At 41.8% G+C, this 20,508-nt stretch overlaps 2 protein-coding genes across 2 annotated transcripts in view; one reads left to right on the top strand and one right to left on the bottom strand.

Moving 5' to 3' along the window:
* Positions 1 to 20,508, top strand: part of Plcl1 (phospholipase C like 1 (inactive)) — a 362,268-nt gene that overhangs the window by 329,765 nt on the left and 11,995 nt on the right. The window lies entirely within an intron of this gene.
* On the bottom strand, positions 15,292 to 15,530 carry LOC101599738 (NADH dehydrogenase [ubiquinone] 1 subunit C1, mitochondrial-like). Its single transcript, XM_045147880.1, has one exon. It carries the CDS (start codon positions 15,528 to 15,530, stop codon positions 15,300 to 15,302), a length of 231 nt encoding a protein of 76 aa, XP_045003815.1. The 3' UTR covers positions 15,292 to 15,299.

Raw genomic sequence — 20,508 nt, 5'->3', positions numbered from 1 at the left:
GGTTTTAGGCTGGTAATTGTTCTGAGTCTAACACAGTATTTACCAAAGAACTCTCTGTTCTCAATCTGGTTCCCCAACTACACTTTTCTAGTGGAAATAGAATGGGTGGACCAAGTGACGGAACTAGTTCCATATGCTTGGTAGTGACATTTCTCTTTGTAAGTGAAGCGATTAACTTCCTTTTTATTGGTCTACCAAAGGTTTGGTTAGTGTGAATCGGCTCCCTGGAGCCTCATCACCTCTGAGAGAATAGATATAGTTCAGCTCTTAGAAAGATACCCTTGAAGTCATGAAAGAAAAAAAACAAAACAAAACACAAAAATATAAAGCTGAGGGCCAGAGCCAGGCCCCTAAGAACCCAGCCAACCTCTTTCTGCATCTCTTGGGTAGCACAGCTGTTCACTGGCATACAGTCCAAATGCCAACTCTTTCTCAGTTATAAAATGTGGTGCTGGGGATTGAACCCAGGCCCTTGCACAATGCTAGACAAGTGCTCTACCACTGGGCTTCACCTCCAGATCTTTGAAAATTTTATTTAGACCCGCGTGGGTCTCAAACTTGGGATCTTCCTACATCAGGCTCCCCTGTAGCTATGATTGTAGGCATGCAGCACAGCCAAGCCCAGCCACTGCTTCTTAAAGGAGGCGGGCAGTTTCTCATGTGCAAGCTTCGCAATGGCCGTGGTCCTTTTGGTATTCCCTCCTCATGTACTCTCCTCAGCCTCGCTGCAGCTCAAAGTCCTCAGCGGCCTCTGCTACCCACGCTGTTACAGCGGAGTTCTGAACCCCTTTCCCTTCAAACAGTGAACCTGATCTGATTTAGAAATGCAAGGTTAACATGCTCCCCAGGCTTCTCCAAGGAGGCCCCTAAGAAGAAAAGAGCCTTTTTAGGATTAGGTTGCAAAGTCTTTACATCACTGACCTTGATGGGCAGACATTTAGCGGTTTAAATAAAACTTTGAATTGTGCTAAGTCCCAAGAAAACATTTTCTAATGTACAATATAAATTCCAAGGATATAAATTATCTTGTTTAATCTTAGGATTATCTAAGAATTTAAGATATACAGGAAGTTGAATAATATATTACACTGTGATTCTAGATCTACAACTCACTGTATGTAATATAATCTTTAAAATTTTCTTGTTTTACTTGGGGCTAGATTTTTTTTTTAACTAAAATTAAGACCATTTTTTATGATTGCTAAAGTCCTAACAACTCTTCATATTTTATGTTTATATAAAATGCAGTATTTTCTATCTTTACCTGCATTTTCTTTCTTAAATACATTGACTTTTTTTTTTTTTATCATGAAACCCATTGATAATGTAATTTCTCTACATTTAAATTCTTTTTTTTTTTTGTATTAGCTCACAGTGCTACAATGTCCTAATAAAAGTCAGGGACTACTGTTCATAGTCTTCTATTGTGATTTTCCCATTACTGTATTTTCTGTTGTTTCCAAATAATAATACACTTGTCATCCTTTTAGGAATCTTTGCAAAAAATGATGAATTATACCATCATTATACAAGGCTTTCTTTTGTTGAGAATATGCAAACAACATTATAGAGGTTCTGGCCATTGAATTCAGTTTACATTTCACAGTTCTTTTACCTTGGAAATACAGATTACAGTGCATCAAACTCCATAGGTTAGTTGAATTTACAGTAAAAACAAGTTTCCCAGAGCAGACCACATTAGTAGTCACTCCCTCAGGACATACCTACCTGTATATTCATCCTGTCTAGTTAGCTAACTGTGCATTATCTGCTCTAAAGTTTTCTTACCAACCTAAAGAATTTCTGATTCTGTTAAGGTGAGCCCAATTTAATTTATTAGTCTATATTTTCTCTAGGCTACATTTATGTAAATTTTTTCCATTTAAAAGATTAAGTTCTCACTTTCAAACATGTTGGAAATGATGTTTGAATTTTGGCAAACATTTATAGCATGTGTCATTCTAGAAATGCTTAGTGAGTACAGCCAAGAGGTACAAAAACAACACTGAGACTCAAACTTAAGGTCTGGTTCTAGTGGCATCTAATTTAGTCTAACCTAACCTAGCACATCTAGACTCACCTGTGATCTTAGCCACCTACCTCATAATGCCTGCCACTGATCACCAGGAAGAAGGCAACTGGTGGGAGACAGAAACTTCTAGAAAAACAACTTGAATCTCACATGCAAGTATCACTAGCTTTATATAACAAAGCATTATTAGGCCACAAAAAGTGAAGTGCATACATTTAAAAGGCATAAAAACTATTTGTAGTATGTTATAAGCTATGGCTGATAGATTTAGACTGAGATTAGGTGTTTGAAAAGGTATTTCAAGACACATTTACAACCTTATTGCTGTTTGGCAATGCATACCTGTAATCTTAGCACTTGGGAGGCTGAGGGAGGGATTTGAAGCCAACCTGAGCTACAAAATTAAGAGAGAATGGGGGGTGAGAGGAGAGAGAGAGAGAGAGAGAGAGAGAGAGAGAGAGAGAGGGGGAGAGAGAGGGAGAGAGAGGCTGTACAGTGCAATTTGACCTTATAAGATGAGGTCAGGGAAGTCTTCCATGAGGAAGTATGAGAAGTAGCAATGTCGCTGAGATGTCTTCCTGGAGCCTAAGACCCCCTGCCTTGTAGTCTTGATACTGGAGAGTGGTTACCAGAAAATAATAGTGGAAAGAAAATGGATACAAATTAAAGATATGCTGGAACTCCCCAACACAGTCTAGGGTAGAACTTCTGCCTTGATCATTTAATTATCCTTCATTTAATAAAAATCTGGTCATGAGTCATATTCTTAATCACCTTCTTTCTAAAAGGTAATCTATGGCTTGGGCTGGAGGGATGGCTTAGCGGATAAGGCATGTGCCTGCAAAGCTAAAGGACCCATGTTTGATTCCCCAGGACCCACGTTAGCCAGATGCACAAGGGGCGCACGTGTCTGGAGTTTGTTTGCAGTGGCTGGAGACCCTGGCGTGCCCATTCTCTCTCTCTCTCTCTCTCTCTCTCTCTCTCTCTGTCAAATAAATAAATAAAACATTCTTAAAAATTTTTTAAAATAATCTGTGTCAACATTTTATGTTTATGGGAATCCACAAAATTCATCTGACGGCTTATAGTTGCAAAGGAGTATAATTTTTTTAGGTATTAATTCAAATATAGCATACTAGTGTTAGTATCAGATAGGGGGCAAATTGTTTTCTTAAAAAGTTTAATACCTTGATGATGATAAAAGCACACGAGCTTAAAACATTGTTTTAAGCACCTCTTATCCAACAATATAGGCCAGTGGAGATAAAGTGGTAATACTGCTCAGCAATCAGCAGGCTGGTTATACGGTGTCCAGATTTCTGCCTTGGGTGACTTCATCCCAGCTGTGCTGCTCAGGAGTTTAGTGGAGATAAAAACCAGGCTCTGGACATGATTACGGAAGCTCATACCACTTTATCTCCAGCAGAACTAAATTTAGTTTCTCAGAGGTATGCTTTATTTTTTCAGATGAAAGCCGCATTTTATAATGATTCTGAATAATTTAAAAGTGGCAGAATCCTAATGAATAGATGCACCACAGACCAGAAGGCTCGGCTCCAGTTTGCGAGACCGTCAGAGGCCTCCCTGTCCTCACAGGCAAACTTTCTTTAGAGAAAATCTAGTTTTTACACTGAGACTGAGGTGAGTGAGTTCTCAGTGAGGTGAGGTGGATTCAACTTTCTGCTGCTTTTTTTTTGTTTAACAATGATATAGGTAGAAAAAAAAACACTGATAAAATTGCTCCATTCTATCTATATATTTTAGATGTTTCAGGTCATCTTCTGACCTTATAACTCAATGGAGAAAAAAAATGGAATATTTATCTCCTTTCCTTATCATTAATATAAATGTGAGCAAAGTGTACTGGGCACACACATACACATGCACACAATGGGATGCATACATGTCTACACGTGTTCAAGTAAAACCAAAATCACACTGAGACCAAAAGGAAGGCTTCCTTTGAAGGGGACAGGGATGATTGTAGTAGGGGACCATTGTTGTGGGATGCTCCTACCACAAGCTCTACAGACAGAAAGAATCTTTATTTTATAAGGAGACTCAAAGAAGGTTAGAATGGACTTTGTGTGGGAAAGAGGCTGGCAAGATTCCACTCTTGATCTCACATAGAGCAGGTAATTTTTTTTTGTTTTCTTATGGCTTAGTCTTTTCTTGGAAGAGGCCATTGAAGTGATGCTGTATACTGACCCAGAGAGAGGGTGGTCCTCAGGGTTGGAGAAAACTAAAGTTGGATAATTAAAGGTAAATAATCATGTTTTTCAAATTAATTAAGTAGTGGATACAAATTTTAGGCAGTCACTTGTAGGGCAAGAAAGGGAATTTGGAGAGTCTCTGCCTGTGCCTAATTGTGGATAAACAAGGGGCCTTCCAGGAGGGGGCTGAGCTACATTTTATGAGGAGGGGGTGTTTCTCTGTGATAAGTGTTTTTGTAAACAGAGAAGGATATAGAGATGGGTTTTCTTCTCTATCTGTTTTCTCAGGACACAGGGCTTCATAAAATATAGCATTGTTGAAACAACTGTGTATATGTATACATATCTATGTTATACAAGATGTTACATGTGTGTGCCTATAAATGTAAATAAATGTAAATGCTTAAAGCACAATTAAATTAAGAAGAATGATACTGGATTTTTTTAAGCTATAGGTAAACATAATAAGCTACAATATCCAAATATCCTTTAATCCAGAAGTGTTTCTTTTCCAATTAAATTAGACTTCTCTCATCTTAGGGAGTTCAGCATATACACCATATATCATGTATGAGGTTACATATTCAGAGTAACAGGCCAAGGGAGAAACCTTTTTCTTCACCTTATTTCTTCTTCTTTTTTAAAAATATTTATTTATTTGAGAGGGGGTGTTGCAGTCAGGTTCGCATTGCTGGCACCTGACCAAGTACAGCTTATGGGAGAAAAGGGTTTATTTTGGCTTCCAGACTTGAGGGGAAGCTCCATTATGGCAGGAGAAAATGATGACATGAGCAGATGGTGAACATCAGCCTCTGGCCAACATCAGGTGGACAACAGCAACAGGGTGTGTCAAACACTGGCAAGGGGAAATTGGCTATAATACCCATAAGCCCGTCCCCAACAACATATCGCCTTCAGGAAGTGTTAGTTCCCAAATCTCCATCAGTTGTGAACCTAGCATTCAGAACACCTAAGTTTACGGGGGGCACCTGAATCAAACCACCACAGTGGGGCAGGTATATATACAGAGAGAATGGATGCATCAGGGTCACTGGCCACTGCAAGCGAACTCCAGATGCATGCGCCACCTTGTGCATCTGGCTAACGTGGGTCCTGGGAAAGCAAACCTGTGTCCTTAGGCTTTGCAGGCAAGTGCCATAACTGCTAAGCCATATCTCCTGACCTCTTACTTCTTATAAAACGATCTTGTATTAATAATCGATGTCCATATATTACTGATACTTTAAATGTGCTAGTTGGTGAAAATACCTACTTACCAAAACAGAATAATTAGAAACTAAACTTGCCCTGTGAGGCAAAATTCATAGTTTTATGAGAAAATTAATTATAAGATTCTGAAAAAAGAGAAATCCCCTTCAAATTCTAAAAATGAGACGTTAGATTCATCAAAAATTTTACACATAATTATTCATAAAGCAGTTTGAGTGAGCAAGAAAAATGGGTTATCATTATCAAGATATTAATCTTTGGTCAGAGCATATCTAGAGGTGACGGGCACCAGTCCTAGGACAGCGACAGAGCTGAGTCTTGGCCTTGAACATCCATGAGAAGATTCTGTGGAAAGGTTATCAAGGCATCACATAGTCGGGCTTCAGCAGCAGAGTGTAGGTTCTTTGTAGCTGAAGAGGCTCCCTCTGATAAAGTGAACACACTACCTCACGATCTGGTTTGTAAATTTGCCAGCACAAAGCTATGTGTCCTAAAAATAGTGAAACGCTTGATTGTTCCTTTCTTGTGCTCAGAGGTGGGGAGTTCTTAAACTGCTTTCCAACGCGTTGTAGGGGAGCAAAGAGCACCATGCAGCACTCTCAGTGGTATCCCTTAACCAGCTGGATTTCCAGAGGTATGTTACTCCACCACAGGCATATGAATCCTCTAGAGCATAAGTCGTCTGTGATCTTTTTCTCCAGGACACACCCATCTCTTCAGCCAAAAAGAAGTGTCAGATCACTTACAAGCAAGTGTAGTCAGAAAGCTGAGTTCCCTTTTCTTAATCATGTGTTAAAGGATACATTCTTGTAAAGTTTATGATAGAAGCTTAAATGTGCCCCCCCCACCTCATGTACTAAAAGCATGGTCTCCACTCTGCAGAGCTATCAGGAGTGGGTAAAACCTTTAGGAGATGGGGCCTGGTGGAGGGAAATTCCATCATTGGGAACATGGCCTTGAAGAGGGTGCTGGGACCCAGCCTCTTCCTCTCTCTCAGCTTCATGGCGTGAGTTCCTCCCCTGCATTGTGCCCTCCTCACCCCGTGCTGCTGTCCTGGCCTTGAAAATATCAGGAGCCAAAATTTCTGGCTCAAAATACATCCTTTCTTCTCACAAATTGTTTATCTCAGGTATTTTGTCACAAAGATTGGAAGCTGACTAATAAAAAACTATATTTCCTAAAAGTCTGGACCTTGGCAAAAAGTCCACTTTCAGAAATATGGGTGTTTGACTCTAAATTTTCTTTTGCAGATCTAATTAAATTATTTGTTTGTTTTAAGGCAAAGGCTCCATAGAGAGGAAGGGTGAAATGTCTGAGAGTTACTCATGTCCTCTGGTGGTACACTACTGAATCCGTACTTTATCTCTCCAGACTGCTAGGGAGGATGTCATTTGAATACATGCAGAAATAATCATATAGTCTCTTCAGAGCCATGAACAGCTTACTTGTTGCTAAAACCATGGCTAGCTGCACATCACTTCCTCATTCTGCTACCTTCAAGATTATCCTCAGTCTCATTATACATGTTGCATGGAACGGGATCACACTTATGGTGGCATTGACATAAATCAAGAAACTGGTTGATATGACGGCTGAAAGTGAAGTCTTCATGTGAATTCCTGTACATGGATAATAAGCATATGTAAGCAGTAACTATGTCCAAATACTAAATCTGAAAAAGTAGAAGTAAACATTTTTTTTTTTTTTTTGAGGTAGGGTCTCCCTCTAGCCCAGGCTGACCTGGAATTCACTATGTAGTCTCAGGGTGGCCTCGAACTCATGGCAATCCTCATACCTCTGCCTCCCCAGTGCTGGGATTAAAGGCGTGGGCCACCATGCCTGGCGTAAACATTCTTAACGGTGTATGTCCTGCATTCTTTCAATGAGCTCATAGTCTTTGTGTGTAATCTGAAACCAGAGAAGGAAAAAGCCAGCCACTTCCTCTTCTCTTTTATCTACACTACCTGTTATCCTGGGAGAGGAAAATACATTGAAAAAAACAAAGCAAAACAAAAACAATTGTATATAGGTATGTTTGTTTGTGTGTTATAACATAGCACCCTATTTCTTCTAGTAAACAACCCCCTTATTGGCCCTATTCATTGTAAGCTCTGTAATAATTAATGTAGATAATGATAATAATTTTAGCATGCCATTTTCCTCTGAGTTCTTTATTGTTCAAATTGTTTTAGGAAAGACATAAAAGTGTGTCAGCAATGTCATGATCATAAGCACCATCAGGGTGGAAATTTTAATTCCAAATTCTGGAAAACATGTTCCTGGCTCCTAAGTCACTGTCACATCAGCCAGAGCGGGTCATTTCAGTTATCTCCTACTTAGTAACTTTACGAGCTTCATCTCAGGAAGTAGAATTCCACTCTAGAAGTTCTCCTCTGATCAGAAGGAGAGGGAGCAAATAGTGAAGAGATTACTACTGTCCTTGCTTTGTAAATAGCCGCTCTTCTGAAGGTCAGTGCCCTTGGCTGCTTTGTCAAGGATACCCAGGAGCAGTGTTCAGATGGATTCTTGAACTATGCTGTCCTTGACAGTTTAGAACATGAAACCTGGGGATTTTGTGGAAGTTGAACATCAGTACAACCAAAATAATCCTCTTGGAACTCTTGATTAGATATTTCAACAACAGCATCAATATTTTTTGAGTGGGGGGGCGGTGGGGGGAGTCCAAGGGTCACCATCCCGAGCCCTGAGCTGGCACAGCTGCCCACGCTGGTATGTGAGTTGTGCACTGCCCCACTCTCAGGGCCCCATTCACGCGGAATCGATGTGAATGTTGACCTGTGGGTTTATGCGTAGTCTCCACGAAGTTATCACTCTGCATTTTCCTGTCTCTCGCCTTATGTTTCCCTGCAGTTTTGTGTGCCTTAACTCTCACATTAATTACAGTTACTGTGTAGAATACTGAGTTTCTCTTACCAAGATTTACACTTAAAGGGCAGCTTCGGAACTTTCACAAGGATTCACACGCGCAGAGAAAGTCAGATGAGGGAATTTCAGTTGTTCCTCAGCTGGGCCTTCACCTTGGGTGGATTGGACATGCAGACGCAGAAGATCCAGTTGTACCTGCCAAAGCAGAAGACACCGCACTTTTCCTGGTGCCCGTATTTTTAGAGTATTCAGTCCTCTTTACAAGTCTACTATAACTTCCTTGTGAGAGAAAACTCAATGGACAGATTTTAGTCTCCTGAACCAACACTCTAAATTCACTGAAGAAAATTAACAATAAAAACTCTGGGGCTGGAGAGATTGCTCAGTGGTTCAGGTGCTTGTCTGCAAAGTCCAAGGACCCAGGTTCAGTTTCCCAGTACCCACATAAGCCAGATGCACATGGCGTCACCTGCATCTGGAGGTCGTTTGCAGTGGCTAGAGGAGCATCCATTCTCTCCCCCTTTCATAAGTAAATAAATAAATAAAAATAAAATTGAGAAAAAAATCACCCTTTTAAGTAACCCAAGTAGACCTTAGTGCAAATGATTTGATGTTTATCCTTTAGCCACGAGAAAAGCTTTCCTTTTCTTGACCTGGGTAGAAGGCCCTTTGTGACAAGACCTTTGCTTGACTTTGCCCCTTCACACATGTCTTCTCACTTCCCTACAGTTCTGGCACTTGGAAAATGCCAGGCAGTTTCAGGACTCAGCACAGGCACTTCACAGGCACTGCTTCCCCTCCACCCCACAGTTGCTCTGTTTAACTTGAACCCTGTCCATGACTTTTGCTTTCTAGGGAAACTTCCCTTGCACTCATCTTCCTTTCCACTGACGCCAACTCCTCTCATTCTGGGGTGATGTCTGTGGCTGATGCAGTGTTATTCCTGTGTTGACCACTTGAATTGGTGTACTGAATGGTTTGTTCTCATATCTTTTTCTCATACAGAGCTCAGCCCCTCAGCAAGGCGCTGAGTGTTGGATGAGGAAACAGGCAAACCGAGCCACTGCATTGGATCTATATGACTCCAAAGCTTTTTTACACCACAGTCAAGATGGCCATTGTTATCATTTGGCATCCATGTGCCAAACCTGTTCTTAACATCCACAGATTCAAAATCTCTGGGCCAGTGGGGAAGAGTACTATTTCTGCACTTCCTGGATTCTGACCTTTTCTTCTCCTCTCCCTTTTTCACACTCTGCAGAGCTTCGTGTTCTCTGGCCTGCTCCTCCACTCAGCCATGCCTTTTCCTACCAGGCTGTTCTGCCTTTGCAAAGTCCACTCAGGCTCCCCTGTGCACTAGACTGGCAATTTGGTTTTAGGTTTTCATGTCAGTAGGCCCAAAGCCCATCTTTGTTTTTCTCTTCCTCTTGGTGACCACCTAACAGACTGTTAGGCAGCCAGTGACTACTTTCAAGAGTGGTCCCGCAGCGTTGCATGGTTTTTCAAACACTACTTCTCCTTTAAGCCATCACTCTCGATGCACATAGCGTGCACGCACAGAGATAATCACAGTATGCTTTTATATGTAGTTTCTGGTTGGCTCACTCCACACATTACCATTCTAGTGCAAACATTTCATTCTGTTTTTATTATTGTAATAGGTGGAACACATGGCATATGCCTGGAATGTGTTTGCTGAATTGACTAACATTAATATAAGCCTTTGAATGAATGTCAAAAATTGTCCCAGTGCAATAAGACTTTAGAAGCTATTGTTATTGGTCATTCCTAAGAGGACAGAGAAAAGATGCTTTAATTCTCTTTAGGTTTTGGTCTTTATAGTAATATAAAGATATTATTAATCACCTAAGTGACTGAACTTTAGAGGTTTTCATATAACCTTTTAAATAATCTGCCTAACTTTTATCTTTGAGTTTCTTCCCCCTTTGTGAATTATCACCATCTTCATCACTGTCACCCTTTAAATATTTATCAAGAGCTCATAATATACTGTGTTCTATAAATATATGAAAATGCTTTGAGAAAAATGTTCCTTTGCCTAGAACTAACTTAGGCTCCAAACCAGCAAATCTTCCTCTTTTGTTCTCTGTGATCCTTTTAGATTAATCCTTTCATCTTGCTACCATCATTATTTTTATCCAGTAATGAGGGTCAGGGCTGAAGAAGCACAGACAGCGTGGGCCCTGTGTCCTTGCCCGTCGTGTTGCAAGACTTCCTGCCTAGTACCTGGCAACCTCCTATGCAGAGAGTGAAAATGCACGTTAACCACGTGAAAGCTAGACCTTGTAACCATGCAAAGCTCCTCAACTCACGAGGGTGTTAGTAGAGAGAGAGGGAGAGTGTCCATGCTCAGCCTGGCTGGGAAGGACTTGCTCTTTACAGTGGAAAAGACAAACTCTTTCTAAGTTTTTAACAAAGATTTCTAGTGTGCTTCATTCAGTCCAGGTAATAAGTTAGCTTGTGACTCGTGGGGAGGGGTGACTTAAGCACTGGGCAGTGTCACCTCTAGATTCGTATGCTGGAACACTAAGCCTCGGCCCTGCTGACTGACTGTGTTGGGAAATAGCACCTTTAAAGAGGTCATTAAGTCCAAATGAAGTCATAGAGTGGACCGTAATACAATATGTGTGGTGTTGTTATAAGATGAGGAAGTCTGGACATACAGACTCCAGGAGTGCTTGCTCACAGAGGAAAGGCCCCGTGAGGACAAAATGAAGAGGCGACATTGGCAAGCTAAGAAGAGAAGCCCAGGAAAATCAACCCTGTTGACATCTTGATATGAGACTTCTAGCCTTCACAATTGTGAGGAAACGAATCTATGTGGCATAAGCCACTCCATCCGGGGTACTTTGCTGTGGCATCTCTTGCACATTAAAATGGTGAGCCAGGAGGAGAAGTATCAAAGATTAGTTTCCTGGGGCTGGATAGACGGCTCAGTGGCTGAAGGAACTTGATCCACACGCCTGCCGATTAGAATTTGTGTTCTAGTACCCACATAAAGTGGGACAAAAGAAGAGCTGCATGCATCTCAACCCCCACATGCTTATGAGCATGAGAAGCAGAATCAAGAGAATACCAAAGCTCACAGGACACTTAGACTGGCCTTCCCAGCAGCAAAAATGAGAGACCCTGTCTCAAACAAGGTGAAGGAGAAGTCCAACATTCTTAGGTTTTCCTCTGAACTCTACATATGTGTGTGTGAGAGATAGAAGAAAAAGTAAGTTAATGCCCTGATATGAAACAATCATAAAAAATTAAAATCTTACAATTTGGTCTTGAGATTTAACTAGAGTGCACGTTTATCTGAGGAAGGAAGGAGCTCCTGTGGCCCCATGAGTTGCTCTCTCCGTGTGGACGGATAGTAGTCTGCTGGATAGCATGGTTAGAAGAATCCTCTCCCACCAACTGCACCCATTGTTTTGCTACTGGTTCCTGTCCCCTCTGAAGTGTGCCCGTGGTTACTTCCTGTCACCCAGACATTGCCAGCTAGTGTGCTTAGTCCTTGGTAATTTTCTCCAGAAGACTCTGCTACAAAAGACCCGAATAGTGCAGGGTGCAGTGCGACGGCACGTGCCTTTCATCCTAGCACATGGGAGGCAAAGGTAGGAGGATTGCTGAGTTCGAAGCCAGACTGGGACTATAGAGTGGGTTCCACATCAGCCTGGGCTAGAGTGAGACCTTACCTTGAAAATAAAACAAAACAAAGACCCGAGTATATGATAGGGACAATATACTCATTATAAGCAGATAGGCTAAATGTTGGGTGAACTAACCATTACCTGTCAGACTTGAGAGGTTGGTGAGATTTTTTTTTTTTTTTTTTTTTTTTTTTTTTTTTTTTGAGAGGAGGGCTCCAATGGTCCTGGAAAATTCTAGGCTGAGGGGAAGATGCATTAAATCATACCCAATTTACTCTTCCATCTAAAAAATGCTTTGAAGTCTTGCTTTGGGCAAAGCCTGTGCTGACTGCCAGATGTAGTTGTGGACGTGGCAGGAGCAGCTACTGTACTCGGTGGCTTATGCTCCTGTGGGAACTGTGGGTATAAAAGCGCAGCATGATTAGATGTTTAATTATAGCTGTGACAAGGGCTGTCAAGAAGAGGCTGATGCGAGAGAAAAATAATTTTACCTCATTCACTATGCTGTTGAAGGTTGGTATCATCTTTTTCTATGCTGTCCAGTGTAGAAAATTCCAGCCTCAAGTATCTACTGAAATACAAGATACGTCATTAAAATTAAATACAATTCACACTCAGTTCTTCTTTGGCATGAATGATGTTCCAGGTACTCAGTAGCCACATGTCTAGTGACTCCCACGGTGGGCAGCAGATTTTCATTGACAATATTATCTGGGCTGTCAAGTTTCCCAGTGTTGTAAAGCAAAATAAGGGAGCTTTAACTGTTCATTCCTTAAAGAGTAAAGATATACATACCTTCCAAAATAGCCTACTTTTGGCAACAGGCCCCAGAATGATTCTCATCTTACTGTGGCTTTCAAAATAACAAAGGAAGACTGATTTTAAACTTGAGATAGATTTCCTTTTCTGTCAGTATACTGAAGTTTTGCATTCTAAGTATGCTCAATTGTTGTATATTTGAACAATTTGTTCACACTAACTAGAAGAGTTTTCTTTTTCTCTTCCTGTTAAAACATCTAATTCCATAAACTAATGTCATGTGGTGAAAAGATATGAAAAGTTTTGTAGATCTTTACTATGAAATAGTATAGGGTGTCCATAGCTAAGAGAATTTAACATGACTTCAGTGTGGCCAAGTCTCCATTTTTTTCAAGCACAAAAGAAATAATAATGAAACAGTCTTGAAAGGAGATTATGGAACTCAGTGATGGTTTAACACCCTTGAGGTTGACATGCTTAGAAGACTTTATTAAAATTTGCAACCTGAAGTTGAGGATTATAAAAAAATATGTCATGGGGGAATTTTTTTTTTTTTCTACAAGGACACCCTCTGAAGAGAGCTGAGTCATTGCCAGGAGCCATTGATTTCTTACTAGTATTGAGATGTTCCCTGGCAGATAACAGCCTGGATATTTGGATAGGTGAATCTGGAAAGTTACAGAGCACAGGATCCTGATGGAATACTGTTTGGGATGCTATATAGAAAGTTATGAGAGTATGGGATCTCTCTGGTGGTCTGTTTGGCATGATATGCAAACTTTTACTTAGGCAGGATAGCAAAGAAGACAAATATAAATATTAGACAATGGATGTTTTATTTAGCGAAATGAACAAAGCTTTCCAAGTCTCTAGTGTAACAAAGTCTTACAATCCTGTGTATAACACCCACAACTCCTTAAATTTATTTCTAGGAAGGTTGCTTCCTCCTGTGCAGTAGGTCATTTTCCTCAACGATAAAATTGACCTTTTTCTCCTGTTACTTTTCACTTATACCATATGCGCCCGCTGTGGCCACTGCTCTTCTGTTCTTCGGGTAGCCCGTGTTCATCCCTGCCTCCAGGTCTGTGCGCCTACCGTTTTCCTTCGTCACCACCCGCCCCCCCCCCCCCCGCAGACCTCTTTTCAGGCTATAAAACTCAGCCTGCCACGTGTATTGGAAAAAGAATTACATTTATGTTTATAAATTTTCAGAAAGTGAAGAAAGATGGAGCAGGAGATCAAATATTTTGCTGTCCTTCAACAGGGGGTTGGCCCTTGGAAGGGGGTAGAGTGAGCTAATCTTGTTCCCATTTGGATTCTGAAACCAAGATACTAACATTAATTTTACACCGTTGGCAAGTTAAAAATGACAGAACCATTTTCTGAGCCAATTGGCAGGTGAAGAGACTGGTGTGGACTGGCATGGTCAAGGAGGGTGCACGCAAGCGTGTGTGCGGGCGTGTGAGGTGTGTGTTAGTTACAGCCTCGTGTAGCGGCGGCTGTGCAGGTACCCTTTTCTCTCCCTACAACTTCTGATGTTATTTGGCACTTCAGGAATGACAGAATGGGAGAGGAGAAAAGAGAAGGGTTTGTGTGGTGGACCTTGGAAATTACCTTGTGGCTCACATATTTTCCTTACTGTGAATTTAAATGCATAATTATAGCATTTTCATAAGCTCAATCATGTTGTCAAGTAGAAGAAAAAAAAACTTTGTCTTATAGTTATCAACAAATTACTTAAGCCTGAGTGCTTTACCTAATATTAGGTTAATGTATTAAAGTTATCAAAACAGCAAAATAGATCATAAAACATTTATGAGGCATGGGTACTTTAGCCTATTTTAAATTAAGTTTTATTGAACATATTTTAAATTGCCTTTTCCTCTTTCTGGCCACCTGAGAAGGAGAATAGGTAGTCAGAGTGCTCTGCCTTTGAGGAGACATGGCAATTTCAGGTTTTGCTAAGAAAGAAATTTGTGATCATCGTGTTCCCTTAGAATTTAAAGGTCTACTTGCGCAAGGTGGAGACACACCAATGTGCTTTGATGACTCTTGACAGTACCAGTGTCGATTTGAGGTCACTTTTAGCACACTTAGGGTGGTGGGGTGTAAATCTACATAGCAAGCACAGGATTGGGCCAAATATCTTCCCCTTGGGCATTTCTAACCACTGGAGCACAAGCCAGGTGTGGACAGACCGGCACTCACTACCCAAGCCCAGAGCAGGCGCGCCACCTGCTGGCCGAAGTGAGAATTCCCCATTGCCTGGAGGTAGTCAAGTAGAGACCGTAGTCCCTGCCTTTTTATTTATAAGTTTAAGATTCCAAGTACTATGATATGCATTTTTAAATTTCTTTTTTTTATTTTTTATTTTAATTTCTTTTATTTAATGATGCAAAACAGGAACACTGACTTGATATACATCCACACATAACCTTTCTCTCATATTCCCAACTCAGACTGGAGGAATTGCTGTCATCACTTTATGGAACACACCCACCACATAAGTACTTCCAATGTTTATTCAAGTCCATTTCTTCTTTTATACTCTAAAACATCTTCATTATATTGATTGATGAGAATGAACCACAGGACGGCTGAGGTGCCCAAGGTCAGCCCAACTTTCAACCAGTTAGGTTTGGCATTCGGCAGCTCTCGCACGTAGAATTTTGATCGTGCTGAAGAGCTGCTGGCGATCTGAGCGGGGCCCAGCAGTCGCCGCAAGGGGCGCAGCACCGTGGAAGATGCCATCTTGCTGGCATTTTTAAATTTCTTGACTAAACTTCCCACGTCACACAAGTAAAGGAGCTCAGGAATAAGTAGAAAGAAAACATCAGTGTTCTGGGACGATCAAGTTGGAAGAACAGTCAATCCTAGTTGAGGCTTTCAGTTATTCCATTTCAGATTTTATCCTTCTCCTTTCACAACTTATCATCCAGCCTAACTGGATTCATATATGTATTACTTAGATATATGAAATACTCTTAGAAAAGACTTCCAACCCTTCCAGCTTCCTTCCGCCCTGTCCTTGCCCACAGCCAAAACTTCTTAACAAGTTGTTTACACTTGTTGAACCCACTTCCTTACCTCCCACTCACTCTTAGCCAACTTTAATCTGTCTTCTTCCCCTGACACTCCATTAAATCGTTCTCTTCAAGGTCACCCAAACCTCCTCGTGAAATGCCACAGACGTTTTTCAGCTTTTACTGTACTTCCTCCCTGGGACATCCTGATCACCCTTTCTTTTCTGAAGCCCTGCTCTCTGCAGTTCTGGAGCACCAGCCTGCCTGGCCTTCTTCCTACATTTCAGGCTCTTTTACCCAGGGTCCTTTGCAGGTGCCCTTCCTTGCTCCTCCTACCAAATGCTGGCTCTTCTCAGAGTTCAACCTGAGGTTCTCCTCTCTTCTCCTTCCCCCTCTTCATGGATGGTAGCTGTCTGCAGATGGTTTTCACTGCCCTCTCTCTACTGGCCGTCCCACCTGTCTCTCTTTGCCCAGGCATGTTGGCCTATCTCCAGATAGCCCCACCAGCCCCCACACCATTCTTCATATGTCCTACCAACCACTACCCCCCACACCTTGGCCTAATCAGCATGTCTCAAGTGCTGTGCGCATCTTTTTCCTTCGTGCTCCAATGATATCTTTTGGGTCCCTACTTGAATGAATTAATGAAGACCCTTGGTTATTCCACTAGAATCCTAGGAGGGGTCATGGATCTTTCTCCTAATCCTCTACCTCCAGTGGGTTGCCAGGTTCTGTTTGGTCTGCCTCCTGGTCATCTCTCCATGAGCTTCTGTACACAGCCCCCATAACCTTGCATCTACCGTGCCTCATATAGTCCTGCCTCCTTCTCCTTCTGTAGCTCAGTGGTCTGAGCTGTCTGTCTAAATGTAACAGTGCTTGCTGGGGAAATATTTCAGTCAGTAAAATGCTTGCCCTGAGAGCATGAGGACTTGAGATGAATTGTCAGCCCTGATACAGATGTTTGTATGCGGTGATACACACCTGTAATTCCAGCGTTGGGGTGGTGGAAACAGGAGGCTACCAGGAGCAAGCTGTTTAGCCAAGATAGCCTAATTACTGAGCTTCAGACCAATGAAAGACCCTATCTCCAAAAGAAATGGGGGCATACCTGGGGATAGCACTCAAAATTGTCCTCATCTCCACATACATGTGCACATGCATCCACATGTGCATGCGCACATGTGCAAAAAGGTCTGTCAAATTGGTCAGGACTGCTTTCTATCTCTCTGCCTCTTTTCGTTTTCCATAACCCTTCCCACGAAGGAGTGGCAAAGTCTCTTGTGACCTGTTTTCCCATCCCCCCCCCCACCCGACTTCTCCAGCTTCACCTCTCACCACCTTCCTCTTCCCTGCTCTGCTTCATTCATACAGAATTTGTCCCCGTTCCCCAATGGATAAGTGGATGTGTTCGTGCTTCAAAAGTATGTCTTGCCTCCCTGCCCCACTCCTGGGCCTTCCATATTATCTTTCTCCCTCTGTGTAGGACATGATTCCCTAAGCTTAGTTCAGGTGTTTGCTCAGATACCAAGAATTCAGGAAGCCTTTGCCGGTGCCTGCCTCTCCCTGTTGCCGCCCCACAGGACCCTGTTCTTCTAGGCCACAGAAATTTAGTTACTTTTTATCTCCTCCCTCTTAGCTAGTCTTCCTTATTTTACACAATTAAATGAATTTTGACACAATTTTAATTCAAGCCCTAACTAATACACTTTCAGTACATTTGATGAACCCAGAGGTCTTGTTGAATCCCCCGTGTTTCGCAGAAAAGGACACTGCAACCCACAGAAGAAAGAGACACTTCCAAGGTCACACAGCCAATTCGCAAGTTGCTAATCATTCCACTCACTGCGGACAGCAGCCACAACCTCTGTTCTTTCCGTCCTTCTCACTGATGCTGGTTTTCTCTACAAGGAGCTTACAAAGACTGAAAATGTGACAGTGGCCCAGTACAAACCGGATTTTGCCTTTGTTCTTGCCCACCAAGTGGTGTCATTTAAATGGTAGCAGACTGTCATTTCTCATTTAAAACATTTTTTGTGTGAATTAGACCAAACAGAGGGTGTTTTAGCTTTTCGAAGTTGGACTATATATAACAATGCAGGGAGCACAATTTCAGGGCAGAGGATGACTCTGGAAGAGCATTAACTGTTCAAACAGGCATTAGGGAGCTATGTTCTTTTATCCTTTCCTTTGGAGCAAGAGTTTGTGAATTTCACACTGGTGCTGTGGCTAAGACAGGCTCATCTCTGTTCCCTCCTCAATCCTCCTTTCTAGCACCTCTTTTTATTGCCAAATGACTAAGGCCTTTGAACTTCCCATTCCCAATCTCTGAAAGAGTTAATCTCATTGGCTTGTCTAATTACTGTCATAACTGCCTGGCATGGGGTCATCTCAATAGTCCCTGGCCAATTGCTGATTGGCTGTGTGAATATGGCCAGTCATGTAGCACAAGGTCATCCCAGCTCAAGGTCAGTCTGCTGCTGCTTTCCCTACCAGGTGCTGTGGCTATGGAAAGTAACACCAAGGCTTATTAGATGGAGCTCTGAATTTTCTACATGATGACAGTTTAAAGATTTTAGTTTTCCTTTCCTTTGACCCACATACCCAACCAGTGAGAAGTATTAGTTACTGGCATGTTGAAGAACCAAGTGTGAATGCTGTCTCCCACTGCTTGTTGTAGTTCCATTTTCACGGTAATCAATTCTGGGAAGCAAGCTGAGGCCCGGATAGAAAGAGGGATTAGGGAAGCATTGGCATTGCACAAAAGTGAGTGGGTTTCATGAATGTATGGCATTTTCTTTTTCAGGCATCTATATTTATAAAGTTGATTTAAAGATAAAAAATGTAAGAATGATGGTATTTGACATTTGGGAGAAATGTTTTGACAAGCGTAGATGATGAGTTAATGGTGCGTATTCCATAAAGTCAGCAGGCGTGAGGCAGTGATGTAAACCTCCTCGATGCGTGGCCCTTGCTGCTGCGACCTTGTGTGGTATTTCCCAGTGTTACTTTCTACAACGGCCACTTTCACACAGGCCTCGGAACTGCGTCGTGATGCTAGTAGTGTGTGGACCTTGATTGGATTATGGGTTGAAAAAGTGACATGATCACAGATGTAATGGGACCCTTGGGCAAGTTAAATATGTTAAATATAGCAGATGACAGCACTGAAAGACTATTAATATTTATTCACTAGTGAGAATATTAATGAGTACTAGTATTGTGTTTATGCAGAGGTATTTATAGTGAAGTAAATATATGTAAATGGGGACAGATGAATTAATCAAACCAACATGACCTCGTATGAACAACTGTGAAATAAAGATGTTGATACTTCTACTTGTGTGTAGTGTTGGAAGCATTTAAGCTAAGTAAAAAGTTGGAGAAAAATGTGTGGTTGCACTTTGTGTTGTGCATGGCTCAAGTTTGAGATCTGAAACTCAAGTGGGTCTTGGATCAGGGAAAATGGTCTTGACTTTTCCTTTGTGTGGTTCTTAACCAAATGCTCTGGTGGACTTGGGGCAGCAAGAGGGACCAAATTTTCAAACTAGCCACAGTTGAGGATGCTGAGTTAACTAAATTCTTAACTGAATTATTAGGAAGAAGGAACATATTTCATGGAAGAGTTTCCTTAGCCTTATTCATTAAAAAATGACTCATTGGTCGGAGGGTGGAGGATGATTGCCCCTTTGACAATGTCTTCCTAGTTGCTCTTCCCTCCTGCTTGCAGAAATGGGTGTGTACCAGGTTATGGGACGTCCAGCCAGCACATTCCACAGTGAGCTCTCCAAGTGGATAGTGTCCTTGTGAATCTACTTAAACCATTAGTTGTAGAGAACAGAGAATGAATGTCCTTGGTAAAAGGACATGACTAGACCAGATGCAGGAGTGTCACTGGGCTGCAGGAATGCCAATGCATGTGGAAGGGGACCCTGGAGTGTGTAACAAGGGATCAGATATCACAAACCCAATTTGCTTGCTGACAGTGTGCAGGGGCGAAGCAGCTGAAGCCATTTTGGGATCAGTTCACAGTGGCTGGGGACCATTGATGGTCCATCTGCACTCTTATTATGGCATTTTTTTTTTTGCAAAATTATTTTTGGATGATCAAGTAACCAATAATTTGAGCCATGTTATCAGAAACTTCTTCAAAGGAAGCCTTACCCAGCAAATACCAGAATGCGTGTTAAAAATGTTGTTCTAATGTTAGTAAGTATCTCTGTAGCCTTTGTGCACTCTCGCCTCCATCTCTCATGTTGTTGTAAATGAGCTTTTTGAAGCAGAACTGGCACGAGGAGGTGAGTATAAGGCTTCTGCAGAGGCTCTCAATCTGTGTGCGGCTTATGGCCATGACGATGGAGGCATTTAGATTTCAGGGTCACTAGTTTTCCACGGAAAGTTAATGGGAGATGTTGGAATTTGTTTTTTCTCACAATGCTGGTTTGTTTTGTGGCTGATCCTTTATTGATGTTTGATTTGAGGTGCAATAAATTTACATTTGTCTCTGTGGCAAAGGTGGATGTGAATTGTCTATCTTTTCTCATTGGATCTGTTGGCATAGAGGCAGTGGTCACAGTGGAAGGAAGGAGGGAGCAGAGAACAGAGGCTCACAGCAATGCCCTCTCGTGCTGAATGGCTCCTTTGTCAGAATGACTTCTCAGGAGACTGGTATCTTCACATGAACCTAAATTCGCAAAGCTTCCTGAATC

The sequence above is a fragment of the Jaculus jaculus genome, chromosome 4, assembly GCF_020740685.1.
Source record: "Jaculus jaculus isolate mJacJac1 chromosome 4, mJacJac1.mat.Y.cur, whole genome shotgun sequence".
Taxonomy (NCBI): Eukaryota; Metazoa; Chordata; class Mammalia; order Rodentia; family Dipodidae; genus Jaculus; species Jaculus jaculus.
This window is presented reverse-complemented; position numbering and strand designations above follow the sequence as displayed.

Bases quoted from the DNA above. Each gene is read 5' to 3' on its own strand.
- LOC101599738 (XM_045147880.1), bottom strand. From the start codon at position 15,530: ATGGCATCTTCCACGGTGCTGCGCCCCTTGCGGCGACTGCTGGGCCCC.